Genomic DNA, 13,459 nt, shown 5'->3' with positions numbered 1-13,459 from the left:
GTATAAAATGTGACATAGTTTTGTCCTGGGGAATGTTGGGTAGCTTAAACTTTTTGATGGCCTTTAAAAATTTGTGGATGATATGAATTGAGCAAATATTTTCTGTAATACTAAAAAAGAAAATCTGCAAAAAGCTGCACTAGTCTTAATATTTACAAAGATCACACCAGAATGTTAATAATTTTGTCATTACTCATTCTGAGGAGTTAAATATCATTTGTGTTAACCACTATGTATGTATTAAAATTGCCTCAAAGAATAAATATAGAAACGTAAATATTTTCCCCTGGACTTGTTCATTTTGCTCTGAGCACAATTTGTATTTCATCTTCGGGTCCAATTTTTCATTACAAAAGATAACTATACTTTCAAAGTGAATTGAATTACAAGCCTTTTTTATGACTACATTTTAGTGAGTAGGTAAAGAAAAAAGCTATTCAATCTAACTTAAAGTTTCACTTTAGCACTCAGCTAAACAGGAATTTTCAAAGGAAATTCTGCTTAAAGATATGATAAAATACCATATGGTCCTGGCTTCAAGCAAAATTCGATTTCATTTTGTAAGTTGAGCAAATGGGCTTACTAGTCAAAGTGAACTTATAAGATCTCTGTAGATTTTACAAACTGAATCAAACTCAGTCATTTGAATTGCTATGCATCTCTCTAGCATTTTTTAATGCAAGACAATGTATTTGTAGAAATAATCATTCTTTCCCAGGGGATGCAATTTTCTCCTGCTCCCATATCAACTTAAAATCTTGAATTTCATAAGACACTTTCATACCAAATGCCACGGTTAAGGAAAACTTAGACACAAAAAGAAAATTTTTGTTACAGTAAAACTTTTGGAACACAATTAATTCCATTTATATTCTCAAGCTTTTCAATTCTATTTATCTTAATGTTAGTTTCACAAAATGTTACATGGTTATAACTCATTATCACTGCATAATGTATTTGAGAAATGTCTGGTTAACTCTCTTGTTTTTAGGTAATTTCACAGCTCAAGTATCTGGTTACTGTTTTGATGTTAATGAACACTCATTAAGCTACCTTGAAATGCACAAAAAAAAAGTTTTTAAAATTTTTATCAAAGCGCAGTATACGTAAGTTAAAAGATCTGTCCGATTGCATGGTTAATTCTCTAACAAGTAATTCTTTTGTATTAATTCCTATCACCCTGGAAAACACTCTAACAGGTAGGTAACTGCTGTTCATGCTACCTAGGGCAAACTAAAGTAGAAATTAAAGAAAGCCAACTAGAAAGCCCATGTAAAAAAGAATAAATAAGTGGCTCCCAATCAACAGAGAAAATGAGATTGATTAGCTCTTTATGTGCCCAACTGAATATGTCATTTAAACACAAGGACCAAGCTTATTTCATACTCATTTTCTTCCAGCGGCTCTGTATGGATAATGGCTCCTGGCAAAATCTGCCTTCCAAGTACACAGTCCATTGCCACGAGTAGACCATAATAGCACCAAGCTCATACTTTTTTACAAGAGGAAAGTTTTACTGTCAATATTGACAGTAAATGAACTGCAAAGGGAGAGGCTGAAAACAAAAACCTCATCATACAGACACATATACTAGCATCCAGAGATGTATTCTCAAAGCATTTTGTATTCTAATGTGCTGGTTATGAAAATCTGCAGGGACTGGCAGACACCGAGTGGCTATCACCTCCTTATTCACCTCCATGCCTGCCCTACACGCCACCCTCTGCCCTCCATTTCAGCATCTCAGTTCCCAGAAGGCTCACAGGACACAAAGCCCATTTCTCATGAAATGATGCTTTAGGATTTTATGAGCTGTTGATGTTGTAGGTCACACCCAGTAATCCTGGACCAACACCACACAAACCTAAGAGCCTTCTATTCCCTAGTCATAAAGAACATGAAAAAAATTCCTGATCAGTCAGTTGGAAGGAGTGCATGGGAAACTGATTTTCCTGTCATATATGTTGACAGAAGGTCTCTGGTTTCAAAAGCAAAGTACATAGTTATTAACTGAGTTCCAAAGTTTATCACTAGCTAGCTCACATTATTTTACATCTGTAATACAAAGCAGACATCTAAGAAAGATGAACATATGACCATAAACTTATTCTTGACTAACACTCCTTTCCCTAAGTCAGCTAAGCCAGGTTTTGCCATCCTAAGACAAAAGTTGAAATCAAAGAGAGCCACTTATGTGGAAAATGTCCCACATTAAAAAAAATCCCACAATCACCATTCTGTGTGCTACTCAGGCACTGAATAGGTACACCCAATAAGTTACTTTTCACCATTGGTTTCGGGATATAAGATCATTACAATTAGAACATACTAAAAAATTCCATTATCGCTTCCTAAACTATACCTGCCATGGAAAAATATCAAAATTTAGTCTCACATAGGCTGATAGTGTTAGAGTATAATATTTATTCAGTTTCATCATTTATGATCACTGTTTTAACCAAATTAACCCCAAGATAAACTCTGACATTCAAAAACACAGAAAGCATACTGATTTTTCAACTATTTTGCTTACATGTACTTTTCAATTCTCATGCAGTGCTCATAATTAGGAGATACTGTACAGAAAACCTCTCATTTATGCTTTCAAGAACCAAGTAGAGAGGGCAAAAAAAAAAATACCAATGTAAATTCATTCTCCAAAAAGTGTCCGTGGATGTACTGCCACTGTTTCTTCTAATTGCATATCTACAGTACATTCTTCGGTAAAATATGTTACTGCAGTCACATAACAATACTTATGACGAGGCAATGATATCATTTCAGGAAAAGAATACAACAGATGAGACTAAAAGTTGAAGAGAAGGACCAGAGCGTATAAAAGTCATTTGAGAATACCGCACAGACTTCAGTGTTTTCCACTTTCCAGTTGGAAGGAACATGCACAGAGATTTCTTAGCAGACAATTGTCAGGAGTGCATGAAAAATTGGCTTTCATGTCATCTATGTTGAGAGAAGATCAATGTCATTGAGGAAAAAAAAATGCGTTCATTATCTTTTGGGTCTGTCTATATCATCTATAGCAGCTAGAAGTTTTTGTCTTGCTTTCTTATTGATATGGGATCCCAGGCAAACATTTACCAGATTGGTAAGCTGCTTCGTTGAGTACTCCTGCTTGGAAAAAAAAAAAAAAAATCCAAATTTAGTACGCTGAAAGACGTGTTTGATCAACGCAAGGAAAGAACAGACACTCAGTTTTCAGTGCATAGTAACTGAGCACTACAAATCAGTGAAAAGCAGTGAAAATTATAGTTTAAGATATGGAAGACAAATTGTTTACTGAGCTGTAATAACAAGAAGGATACTGTAGCAACCATTTGAAACAGAAAGCACTGGAATCTTTTTAATTATGGCAAAGTAATCTGATATGCCCACTTTTATTTATTTTTTTTTTATATATATGAAATTTATTGACAAATTGGTTTCCATACAACACCCAGTGCTCATCCCAAAAGGTGCCCTCCTCAATACCCATCACCCACCCTCCCCTCCCTCCCACCCCCCATCAACCCTCAGTTTGTTCTCAGTTTTTAAGAGTCTCTTATGCTTTGGCTCTCTCCCACTCTAACCTCTTTTTTTTTTTTTTTTCCTTCCCCTCCCCGATGGGTTCCTGTTTAGTTTCTCAGGATCCACATAAGAGTGAAACCATGTGGTATCTGTCTTTCTCTGTATGGCTTATTTCACTTAGCATTACACTCTCCAGTTCCATCCACGTTGCTACAAAAGGCCATATTTCATTTTTTCTCATTGCCACATAGTACTCCATTGTGTATATATACCACAATTTCTTTATCCATTCATCAGGTGATGGACATGATATGCCCACTTTTAAACTACACACCTTATGCTTATTTCTGTGATACTTTATTAAGTTACTAAAATACACTGACCTCCCAAATTTTTTAAGTGTTACTAAGTAAAGTATTTTCTGGAACTCCACATTTTGCAAACATTTTAGGTGAAAGAAATGAATCTCTAACCATAGAACAACTTTTCTGAGATACGATAAATAAGTAAGGTAACAAGGATCAGGAAGGTACTAGATTTTAATCCTTCATACTGTCATTGTAGCTAATAAGTAAAATGAAGACTACAAGTATTTTATGCTGTACAAATCTATTTGGTTCCTGAATTTCAGATAATGAGTTGCTAGGATGAGAATGAATAGGGACTCATCAGAAAGGTTTGCATATTGATCTGGTTATAGAGGATCAATAGCAAGAGTTCAGGTAAGGAAAGAGAGTTCTACACCAAATCTAATAAGAAAAGTCATCTGTCAGGATGGCCTGGGTGGCTTAGTGGGTTAAGCGTCCAACTCTTGATCTCATCTCAGGTCATTATCTCACAGTTCATGAGCTCGAGCCCAAAGTTGGGCTCTGCACTGACAGCAGGGAGCCTGCTTGAGATTCTCTCTCTCCCTCTCTCTCTCTCTGCCCCTCCCACTTGTGTTCAAGTTCTCCTCTCTCTCTCTCTCTCTCGAAGAAATAAACATTAAAAGAAAATGAAAGAAAAGTCATCTATCTGAGGCGCCTGAGTGGCTCAGTTAGTTAAGCGTCCAACTGAGCCCTGTGTCAGGCTCCAAGCTGACAGCACAGAGCCTATGGGATTCTCTCTCTCTATCTCTCTCTCTCTCTCTCTCTCTCTCTCTCTCTCTCTCTGCACTTCCCCTGCTCTCCCTCTCCCTCAAAATAAAAACTTAAAAAAAAAAAAGTCATCTGTCTTCACTGGAGGTAGCCACTAAAGATAGTATAATTTAAAAATATGAGAAAGAGTTCATTTAAAAATTCAGCAGGGCCACTCGGGTGGCTCAGTCAGTTAAGCGTCCAACTTCGGCTCAGGTCATGATCTCACGGTTCGTGAGTTCGAGCCCTGCGTTGAGCTCTCTACTGTCAGCATGGAGCCCCCTTCAGATCCTCTGTCCCCTTCTCTCTCTGCCCCTCCTATGCTCTCTCTCAAAAATAAACACAAAAAAATACAAACTACCACCAAAATTTTTAAAACTTAATCTATTAATCAATTTTAAAAAATAAAAATTCAGCAAACTATTCAGTTTGTGTATCTGCTGTGAGAGCACCTGTTGTTAGCATCTGGTAAATTCTGTCAGTTAACACTTAACAAGTATTCACTGCCATCAGCACTGGGCTAGACCTTGTGGGGAGTTCCCTGGAAAGCAGGACAGTCAGCTCCTGAGAAAATTTCAGTGAATTACATATATCAGTTAAAGTTCTCACAAAATACTAGACTAAAAATTTTGGCTCACTATATTAAAAGAGGAAACTAAAAAACTAAAAACAAGAGGAAACTACAGTTCAGAAAGGTATTATTCTTGCATCGAATAATGGATATCTAAGAGCTGTGCTTTCTCTCCTCAGTTACTTGTATTCTTTCCCTAAATGCCTTCCTCAGTAGCAACATCAAAGTATTTGTAGCTTACTTTACTAAATGAATTCCAATAACATCCAGCACTTCATCTGCACCTGCTTTAGCATTCTGGTTTTCAAATGTCAGATGTCAGTGGGACTAAAAGGGGTGACATTTTTCACAATTCTGGTGTATTGGTCAAAATCATTGAAAATAATATATACATTTTCTACTTTGCTCCTACAGACCTGAAACTGACCTACAGTGGGCACATTTGCACAAAACTCAGGCTAATATTCATTTAGTTTTTCTAGAGTATTGAAACCAGACAGGATGAGGCTGATAAAATATAAATAATTCCTTATTTCCTTACCCAGTCAAATGAAGTTAAAATTTACTTAGCTTTTACCCATGATGTTACAGCATAAGTAAATGTGAGCACCAGAGTTACTGAAGGAATAAAATTTGGTGATAATTTTAATACTTCCCATATTTTCATTAAATCTGTCTTCACATACTGTCTACCTAGACAAATGACAGAACAATCACATAGAAAAGCTCCCCATATTGAGTATGCTCTGGTGATACAGGGTGAGTTGAACTGTGCCCAAAATTCAGCATCCGATATAACACATAATAAATAATATTGTTCTCTACTTATCTCTATATCCACACAAAAGAAAAATGATCACATCTATACTCAAGGTAAAGTCTAATGTAGGATGAAGTTAAATTTAGTCTTTTAAATATTAACATAAATATTTAAATTAATCATCACTAATACATGTCAGTGTGGTCAGGATGATACCAGTTCATTGTTGGGGGCTAGAAGGCTTAAGTTATATAATAGACTTTAGCTTGTAAATCATTTCAATGTTGCTGTCTTCAATTTGTCTTGATGTTAACCAACTTCAGCCTTTTCCCACAACACAGTTGAAGGATAAACATAGCTAAAGTTCAGGCTCCGGCTACCTTTCCAGATAATTACTATTACAGTTCAGAAAGATCTCAAAAGGATTTGATTACTCAAAGGGCACCGCATAGATACTGTGTGAATATGGCAAAGAACTGGCTGTTTCTTTATATTTCACTCTCATGACTTTGAATTATATAATATACCAGACAAGAACAGCACAAAGAAAAAGGAATAAAAACTTAATTAACTATTTTCCAGCTCTCACCCTGTGCTCTTTGATCCAGCGTTCCATGTCATTCTCGGTTAGATAGTAGGCTTTAATATAGGTTTCCACAAATTCTTTATCAGGAATGGGTCTGATATCTGTTAGTTTTTCAAGTTTCATTAAAAACTGTTGAAAATCCAATTGCATCAAGGCACGACCCTCATTACTGCACTTCTTGACGTTGGCATATCTAAGATACACAATAATAAAAAGAGGATGGAAAAAGAAACCTGTAGGTATTTCAACTTTTCTTAACCTGTATGTGGACAGATTCTCTAGGAATGAGAGGGTTATAAGAAAAAGAACACATGAGCCTTGTGTCAGAAGGACTGGGTTGTGTCCAGACCCTGTCACTCAGCAGTCATTTTACCTACGGGGCCTCAGTTTCTTCATTTGCAAACCAAAAAGATCAAATAACTTACAAAGTTCTTTGCTGCTCTACAGACTACAGTTCCCCACAGTCAATTAACATAATCATCTGTAAGAAAGTTAAATTGGTATTCCAATACATTTGACTGCCAAGAATTATTTATAAAAAACGAAGCTATGAATACTCCAAAGTAATCTTAGTTTCATAAAACTGTTCAATATTGTAACTACTGAGTGCAAAGGAAACAAATGTAATAATTCCCCTATGAACAGTCAGCGAACCAGAGAAACCTGTGAGCATCTGAGCAAAGAAGGTATATACATACTTTTCATAATAAAACACTATAGACTTATTCTGACACCCGACACTACTGAAAAACTGTGTTCTAAGGTGGAGTAGTAATAAGAATAAATGTATTAACCCTACGAGTACAACATTTTATTACTCATAAGTCAGTGTCTCATTCCTTCAATAATATTCCAACCCTAGGAACGCAGTACTTCCCCTAAGGAAATCTGCAAGGAAACTAAAGTGCATATTATTTGAAGTGACCAGGCTTTTTTTTTTTTTAATAATAAAAAGTGCTTCGTACAGAAATAAAACCTTCACTTTTCTACTTTATTAAATAAATTTATTAAAAATACTTTTCAGTCATGACTGTTGACAGGGCCATTCTGTGACATACAGCACTGTTGATTTTTCAATACAGAGTGCCAAAACGTCAGCTTGTCACTGTCACCTTCCCACTCTCTAAGACGTTCTTCTTTATAACAAAGAAGAACTGAAAAGAAATCAGATAAATGATAATGTGGAAATTTACCTGATGTGCAACTCCAGACCATATGAATGGTCTATAGCAGATTGCTTTCCAGAGAGAGTCTGTGTTCTAGATGCAAACATGGTCTCTGAGCGAGTGGGAAAATTAGTACTGAAAGATCTTTAAACTCAACATATGAAAGATGTATATAGTTTACAATGTTATAATGATATCATTAACAGATATAGTGGTTATGAGGACTGATTTTGTCATCAGAAAATCAGTAGTTCATAAACCTTGGTGTTTGAAAACTGTGTGAACCTGGATAAGTTATTTAACCTCTCTAGGCCTCGATTTTCTGAAGCTAGATTTTCTCCTTGATAAAACAGAGAGAGAAATGCTTCTGTCAAAGAGATTATGTTAGGATTTGGTGATATAATCCTGTCAAGTGCTTGATCTAATAAATGATACACAGTGCTCAATAAATGTTATCTATAATCATCATCATCATCATAATTATATTATTAAGGAATAATGACTATTAGGAGTTTAACTTTCTGATAACCATTAGAAGCTACTTTCCATGCTCCTCTACTAGCTGGTTCTAGGTCACCACAGAGAAAAAAAAGGAGAGACAGAAGAGCCACAGTGGGGTTTAAAGCTTCTTCAATTATGTTCTAAAGTCAAACCTGAATTATTATAGGATTATATTTACTATTATTTATGACATTCTCTACCTATTCTCTCCAGTGGTGATAATACGCAATGGTATTGCATTATGATTTATCACTGAAGACTCAGATAATGCTTTCATGAAAACTTACCCTTCCACAATAGTTCTATTAGCCAGCCGTATACAGTGTTCCCAAAGTATATTAGACACAGGTAGGGGTATCCGAACTCTCTTAGAAACCTCGTTTAACCTCCTGTTAAACTGCTCAAATTCCTAAGAAGACAAAAATCATGGCCATATATGAATATAATTATAATGCCACATTGTTTTCCCATCTTACTGGCAAAGAAGAATGTTTAGAAAGACTCAGAGTCAAACTAAGTAAAACAAAAAGCGAGAATGCAAAAGATAACTTGGACTTAGTATGAAGGGTTTTTTTTTTAAAGTATATCAAACTGCATAAACTATGTTGTGATACAGAGTACACTACATTTCATCTCAACAGATTAAATAATGCAACCAATGTTCAAATGCTTCTTCATCTCAAATTTTTCTATGACTGTTGGTATGGACTAAAAGAGTTTAATCACCTAAAATGTTTTTAAAGTTATCTTCAAGAAACTCAGTTTAATTTTTTTTTTAACGTTTATTCATTTATTTTTGAGAGAGAGAGTGTGTGTGAACGGGGGAAGGACAGAGAGATACACACAAAAACCAAAGCAGGCTCCAGGTTCTGAGCTGTCAGCACAGAGCCCAATGCGGGGCTCAAACTCACAAACCGTGAGATCATGACCTGAGCCAAAGCTGGACGCGTAACCAAATGAGCCACCCAGGAGCCCCAGAAACCCAGTTTAAAAAACTGTCTTAAAAGTTTTCAACTCAGAGTGAACTGTGAACCATTTGTAATTTGAGGCAATACTCCTTAGAGAGCAATCGGATAAAGTATTCTCTTTCCTAAACATTTTTTAAACGTAAATAATTATATTCTGAATGATTTGAAAGTCATGTGATAGCTGCAAATTTTTAGTACAAAGGAAAAAATAAAATAAAACCATTCTGGTTTCCTGCAGAAAAACTGAATATTTTTATTACTTATTAGTAACTTCTATGGTACCAGTGTACTAAAAATAAAAATACATGTGACTAATTTAGACAATTTCTAACAATTACATGAAAGCAAATGGTTTACCCTTCATTAAATATATTTCTAGCTTCTCTGGACTATTATCGTCTAAATATGTTCATTTACAAAAGTAAATGCTATAGATCCTTCCTTGATAATATATTGCAAATAAATATAACAAGGCTTAAAATGACATTTTTCCTTTAGTTTCCTCAAAACAGCTGCCACACAATGCTTAATAAGTCAAGACTGACATGTGTTCAAATTTTCTAATAACACACAGGAGGAAAAAGAATCTAATCGTCACCAGTCAAGCTACTATACGATTACTTGTTATTCTTTTGCTAATCACAATTTTTTTGATGACTTATTTTTGACAGTTAATTGCTTTTAATTATTTATGAAAAAGTAAACTTTCAATCCACTAAGCTTACTTTTGAGAATCAAAGTTAAATAAACAATTGCTCTTCATCCTTTTTGTTTTATGAGTCTAGCAGACACTACCATTTGCTACTGCATTCATGCTTCACTAAACTCTGCTTTAGCTTTCCAGAGTCTTGATTCAGTACTTTTTCACTAATATATATTTTTAAAATTTTTAATGTAATTTTTTTAGTGTTTATTTATTTTTGAGAGGGAGAGAGACAGAGTATGAGCAGGGAAGGGCCAGAGACAGAGGGAGACACAGAATCCAAAGTAGGCCCCAGGCTCTGAGCTGTCAGCACAGAGCCCAATACGGGGCTTCGAATTCACAAACTGTGAGAACGTGACCTGAGCTGAAGTCGGACACTTAACCGACGGAGCCACCCAGGCGCACCACTAATATTTTAAAGATAAGGTTATATGCTAACTGTATGAAATGTCACTCTACTCATTGTTAAATTCAATGTTCAAGAATGCTTCTTATTAAATGAATAATAAAAGCGTTTCATTTAACTTATGATTCTGGTGGGGGCAACAAATGTAAATTGCTTTTTACCTAAAGGTTTGGACTTGGAAAAGTAATAGAAAGAATAAAAGTTATATAAAAGTTTCTTTAGAGAAGATGGATTTAAGTTGCTCAAAACTGGGTTCAGGTTGATAATCGGAATACATTGGTTCCTTCTCATAATATTAATGTTTCTTATAATCAAGAATAACTAGACAAGTAGGTTCCATCTAGTATATATATTCACTGAGTGTAGAAGTCTCATTGTTCTTACACCCATCTGTGAGTACCATGGTCAGCATGCCATAAAAAAATAAAATCAATCTTTCAAAAGCAAAATTGTTTAAAAAAAAATGGTGTGTGTGATTATTTATAAATTACATTTGTCTATCACATTCCAAATTAAAATTCCCAATTGAGACCTCCTGGGTGCCCTAGAAAGCAAAGTTCTCCCAGGGTGGCAATTAGAGAGCACCCTTGTTGTCACTCACCCTTCAGACTTGACACTAGCCCCTAGACATTGCTAACTGATGTCCCACCCTTAGTTCCTAAGTCGGAGTTTTCATCACAGAACTCTAGAAGGGCACCAGGCATTGCTGGGAGTTGGCACACTAGATGATGAATTCCGCTGCTATCTCTGTTTTGATCTCTGGCTTTGCTTATTGGTTCACAAGTGTCCCTGGCTACCATGTGTTGCCCAGGACTAAGCAGGTAAGAATGTTTATGTAAATGAGATAAAAGTCAGGAGCTTAAGAAGGCCCATTTTCTTTTCACTGACAAATATGAAAAAACTTTTCTGAAAGTGGTTTTCCTTAGATGCCCTTTCCTCCCCTCAGACACCTGCATGGCTCATCTCCTCGCTTCCTTTGGGCCTCTCCACAACCCTCCCTTTATCAGGATCCTCCTCTGACCACAAGTAAATTAACAGTATTACCACCCTGCCCCCAACCCCACCCTGCCACTCTCTATATCACTTCTGCTGCTTATTTACTTTTTCACTGGACTATTCATCATCTGACATGTCTTATCTTCATTTATGTCTTTACTGTTGTCTCTATACGGGCAGTAAATTCCTTGAGGGCATGTAAGTTCCTTAATTCCCCAACTATATAGTCAGCACCTAGATCAGTGTGTGGCAGATGTCAGGTGATCTACAAGTATCTCTTGATGCATAAATGACAAAAAATAAACAATTCTTTCCAGAAAAATTTTAAATGTAAGTTTTGAATGCAAAGGTGTTTGCATGACACACTGCAAAAGTAATGTGATTTCTAGGAAAAAAAAAAAAAAGCAAAATAGAGTAATCAAGGGCCTGGTCTCTTGCTGATAAATCTGCACAAGTACAGAAATATCTTCTAATTAAATAGAAATATCTTCTTGTCACCACAGTCATGGTTACTGAGATTACATAATATTAACTTGAACTCTCATTCAAGATGGGAAATTAGCGAGCAAAACCAAAAAATCTGCATAGTATTCTTGGGTCTGAAAGAACACAAAATTCGAAAAGCAAGTCTATTCCAGTACAGGGGCTTTAATATCACGATGCTAGAAATGTGATAACAACTATAACCTCACCACCTCAGGGCAACTGCAATGAGCGGAATAGTTCTCCTGATAGACTCCACTTTGACAAAGATGCTCCCAGAGTACTTGCCTTCAGCAGGGCATCTACATATATGTTGTGCTGTGACATAATTTCTTTCACATCCCATTTCACATTAGCCATTAGGAGCAGCATCTGTTCATAATCAATAGCTTTACCAGCTACAATCCAATAAATTGGCTTGCGTAGTTCACTGGCAGTTGAGACTGTCTGAAATAAATTTCACAGAAATGAAAAATGACAGATATTTTCTAAAAACCTCAGATTTACCAAAAATATTTTGTGCCTACTTCTAGTATACATCACATCTAAAAATAAAACACTGCATATCTGAAGATTTCAATTACGAAAACACTTTAGTTCATAGGTAGAGGTCTTACTCAAAACATAATCTTGAGACATACAATCAGTTTGAGGCCACGGATACTACAACTTTAAAGAACCAGAGATACTCATGGAGACTAGCAAATATTTCTCAAATTTTTACACTTCTCTCCATTTCTACTCTAAATGTCCGACCTCAAGATTTTGTCCTCTCAACTGTATTTCTGTAAGAGCCTGCAAGCCAGTCTCCCTGCCTGCAGGCTTGCCATCTACTGCCGCCAACTACTCTAACACACACACCAACTGCACCGCTTACCTGTTTCAAATCCTCCGGGACCTTCCCAGTACCCTCGAAATAAAGCCCACCTCTTGGCTGAGAACACTGCGCACCATGTGGCTCCTGCTTATCACCTAGCCATCTTTCTCATCGCTAGCCCTCTTCCCTGCTCTGACAATTTGAGTTTTCTTCAGCTGCTTACATCCACCATGCTCTCACTGGCTGATATTCAGGTAAGCCATTCCCTTGGTTTGGAAAATACTGATATACCCAGCTGGTCTGGTTTAAACATCACTTCCTCCAGACAGCCTTTCCAGACAACCTTCTCCCACCACACCTCCTTTCCTCCCCCCCCCCCCCCCCCCCCCCCGCCAAAGTTTAAACAGCCTGCTGCTATTTCCTTCCCATTATCGTAATTTATTGTAAATGCAGTTTTGATGGGCTCTCTCTCTCTTTCTCTCATTAGACTAAAAGTTATATGAGGGGCTCAGTAAGTATTTAACACAGGAATTCACGAGTGAATAAACATATTCTAATCGCTCTCGTGGAATACGGAGACTGGCCACTAGCTAAAACACCTGAAATAATGTGTGACAATCTTATCTTGCTCACAGTTGAAATGATTTCCAAGACCATCTCTGACCTGTGAATAAAACTGCTGAAGAAAGGGCTTTTTGACTGCAGGCATCACAGCATCCAGATGGGGTTGAAGGAACTCAAACTGTTCAGCCAAAAATACCCTAAAGAGAACAAATAACCCACCGTGTAAGCAGAGTGCAGGATCTAGAGCCTGTCACTACTTTTGTAATCTTTAAGATCTCTAAGCCAAAGTTTAACCATT

The 13,459-nt window shown here is 36.4% G+C and overlaps 1 protein-coding gene across 2 annotated transcripts in view; it reads right to left on the bottom strand.

Annotated features, from left to right (window-relative positions):
- Positions 1-2,404: 2,404 nt before the first annotated feature.
- VPS50 (VPS50 subunit of EARP/GARPII complex) overlaps positions 2,405-13,459 on the bottom strand; it is a 134,126-nt gene continuing 123,071 nt past the window's right edge. For both annotated transcript variants that reach the window (XM_030307960.1, XM_030307961.1), the window contains 5 exons: positions 13,262-13,358; positions 12,069-12,227; positions 8,512-8,633; positions 6,561-6,750; positions 2,405-3,129 (listed from right to left, as the gene is read on the bottom strand). In XM_030307960.1, coding sequence (XP_030163820.1) covers positions 3,010-3,129; positions 6,561-6,750; positions 8,512-8,633; positions 12,069-12,227; positions 13,262-13,358 — 688 coding nt within the window. In that variant the 3' untranslated portion in view covers positions 2,405-3,009. The remainder of the gene's footprint in view (positions 3,130-6,560; positions 6,751-8,511; positions 8,634-12,068; positions 12,228-13,261; positions 13,359-13,459) is intronic.

The sequence above is a fragment of the Lynx canadensis genome, chromosome A2 (assembly GCF_007474595.2).
Source record: "Lynx canadensis isolate LIC74 chromosome A2, mLynCan4.pri.v2, whole genome shotgun sequence".
Lineage (NCBI taxonomy): Eukaryota > Metazoa > Chordata > Mammalia > Carnivora > Felidae > Lynx > Lynx canadensis.
Note: the sequence above shows the minus strand (reverse complement) of the source record. Positions and strands in the feature narration are given on the sequence as shown.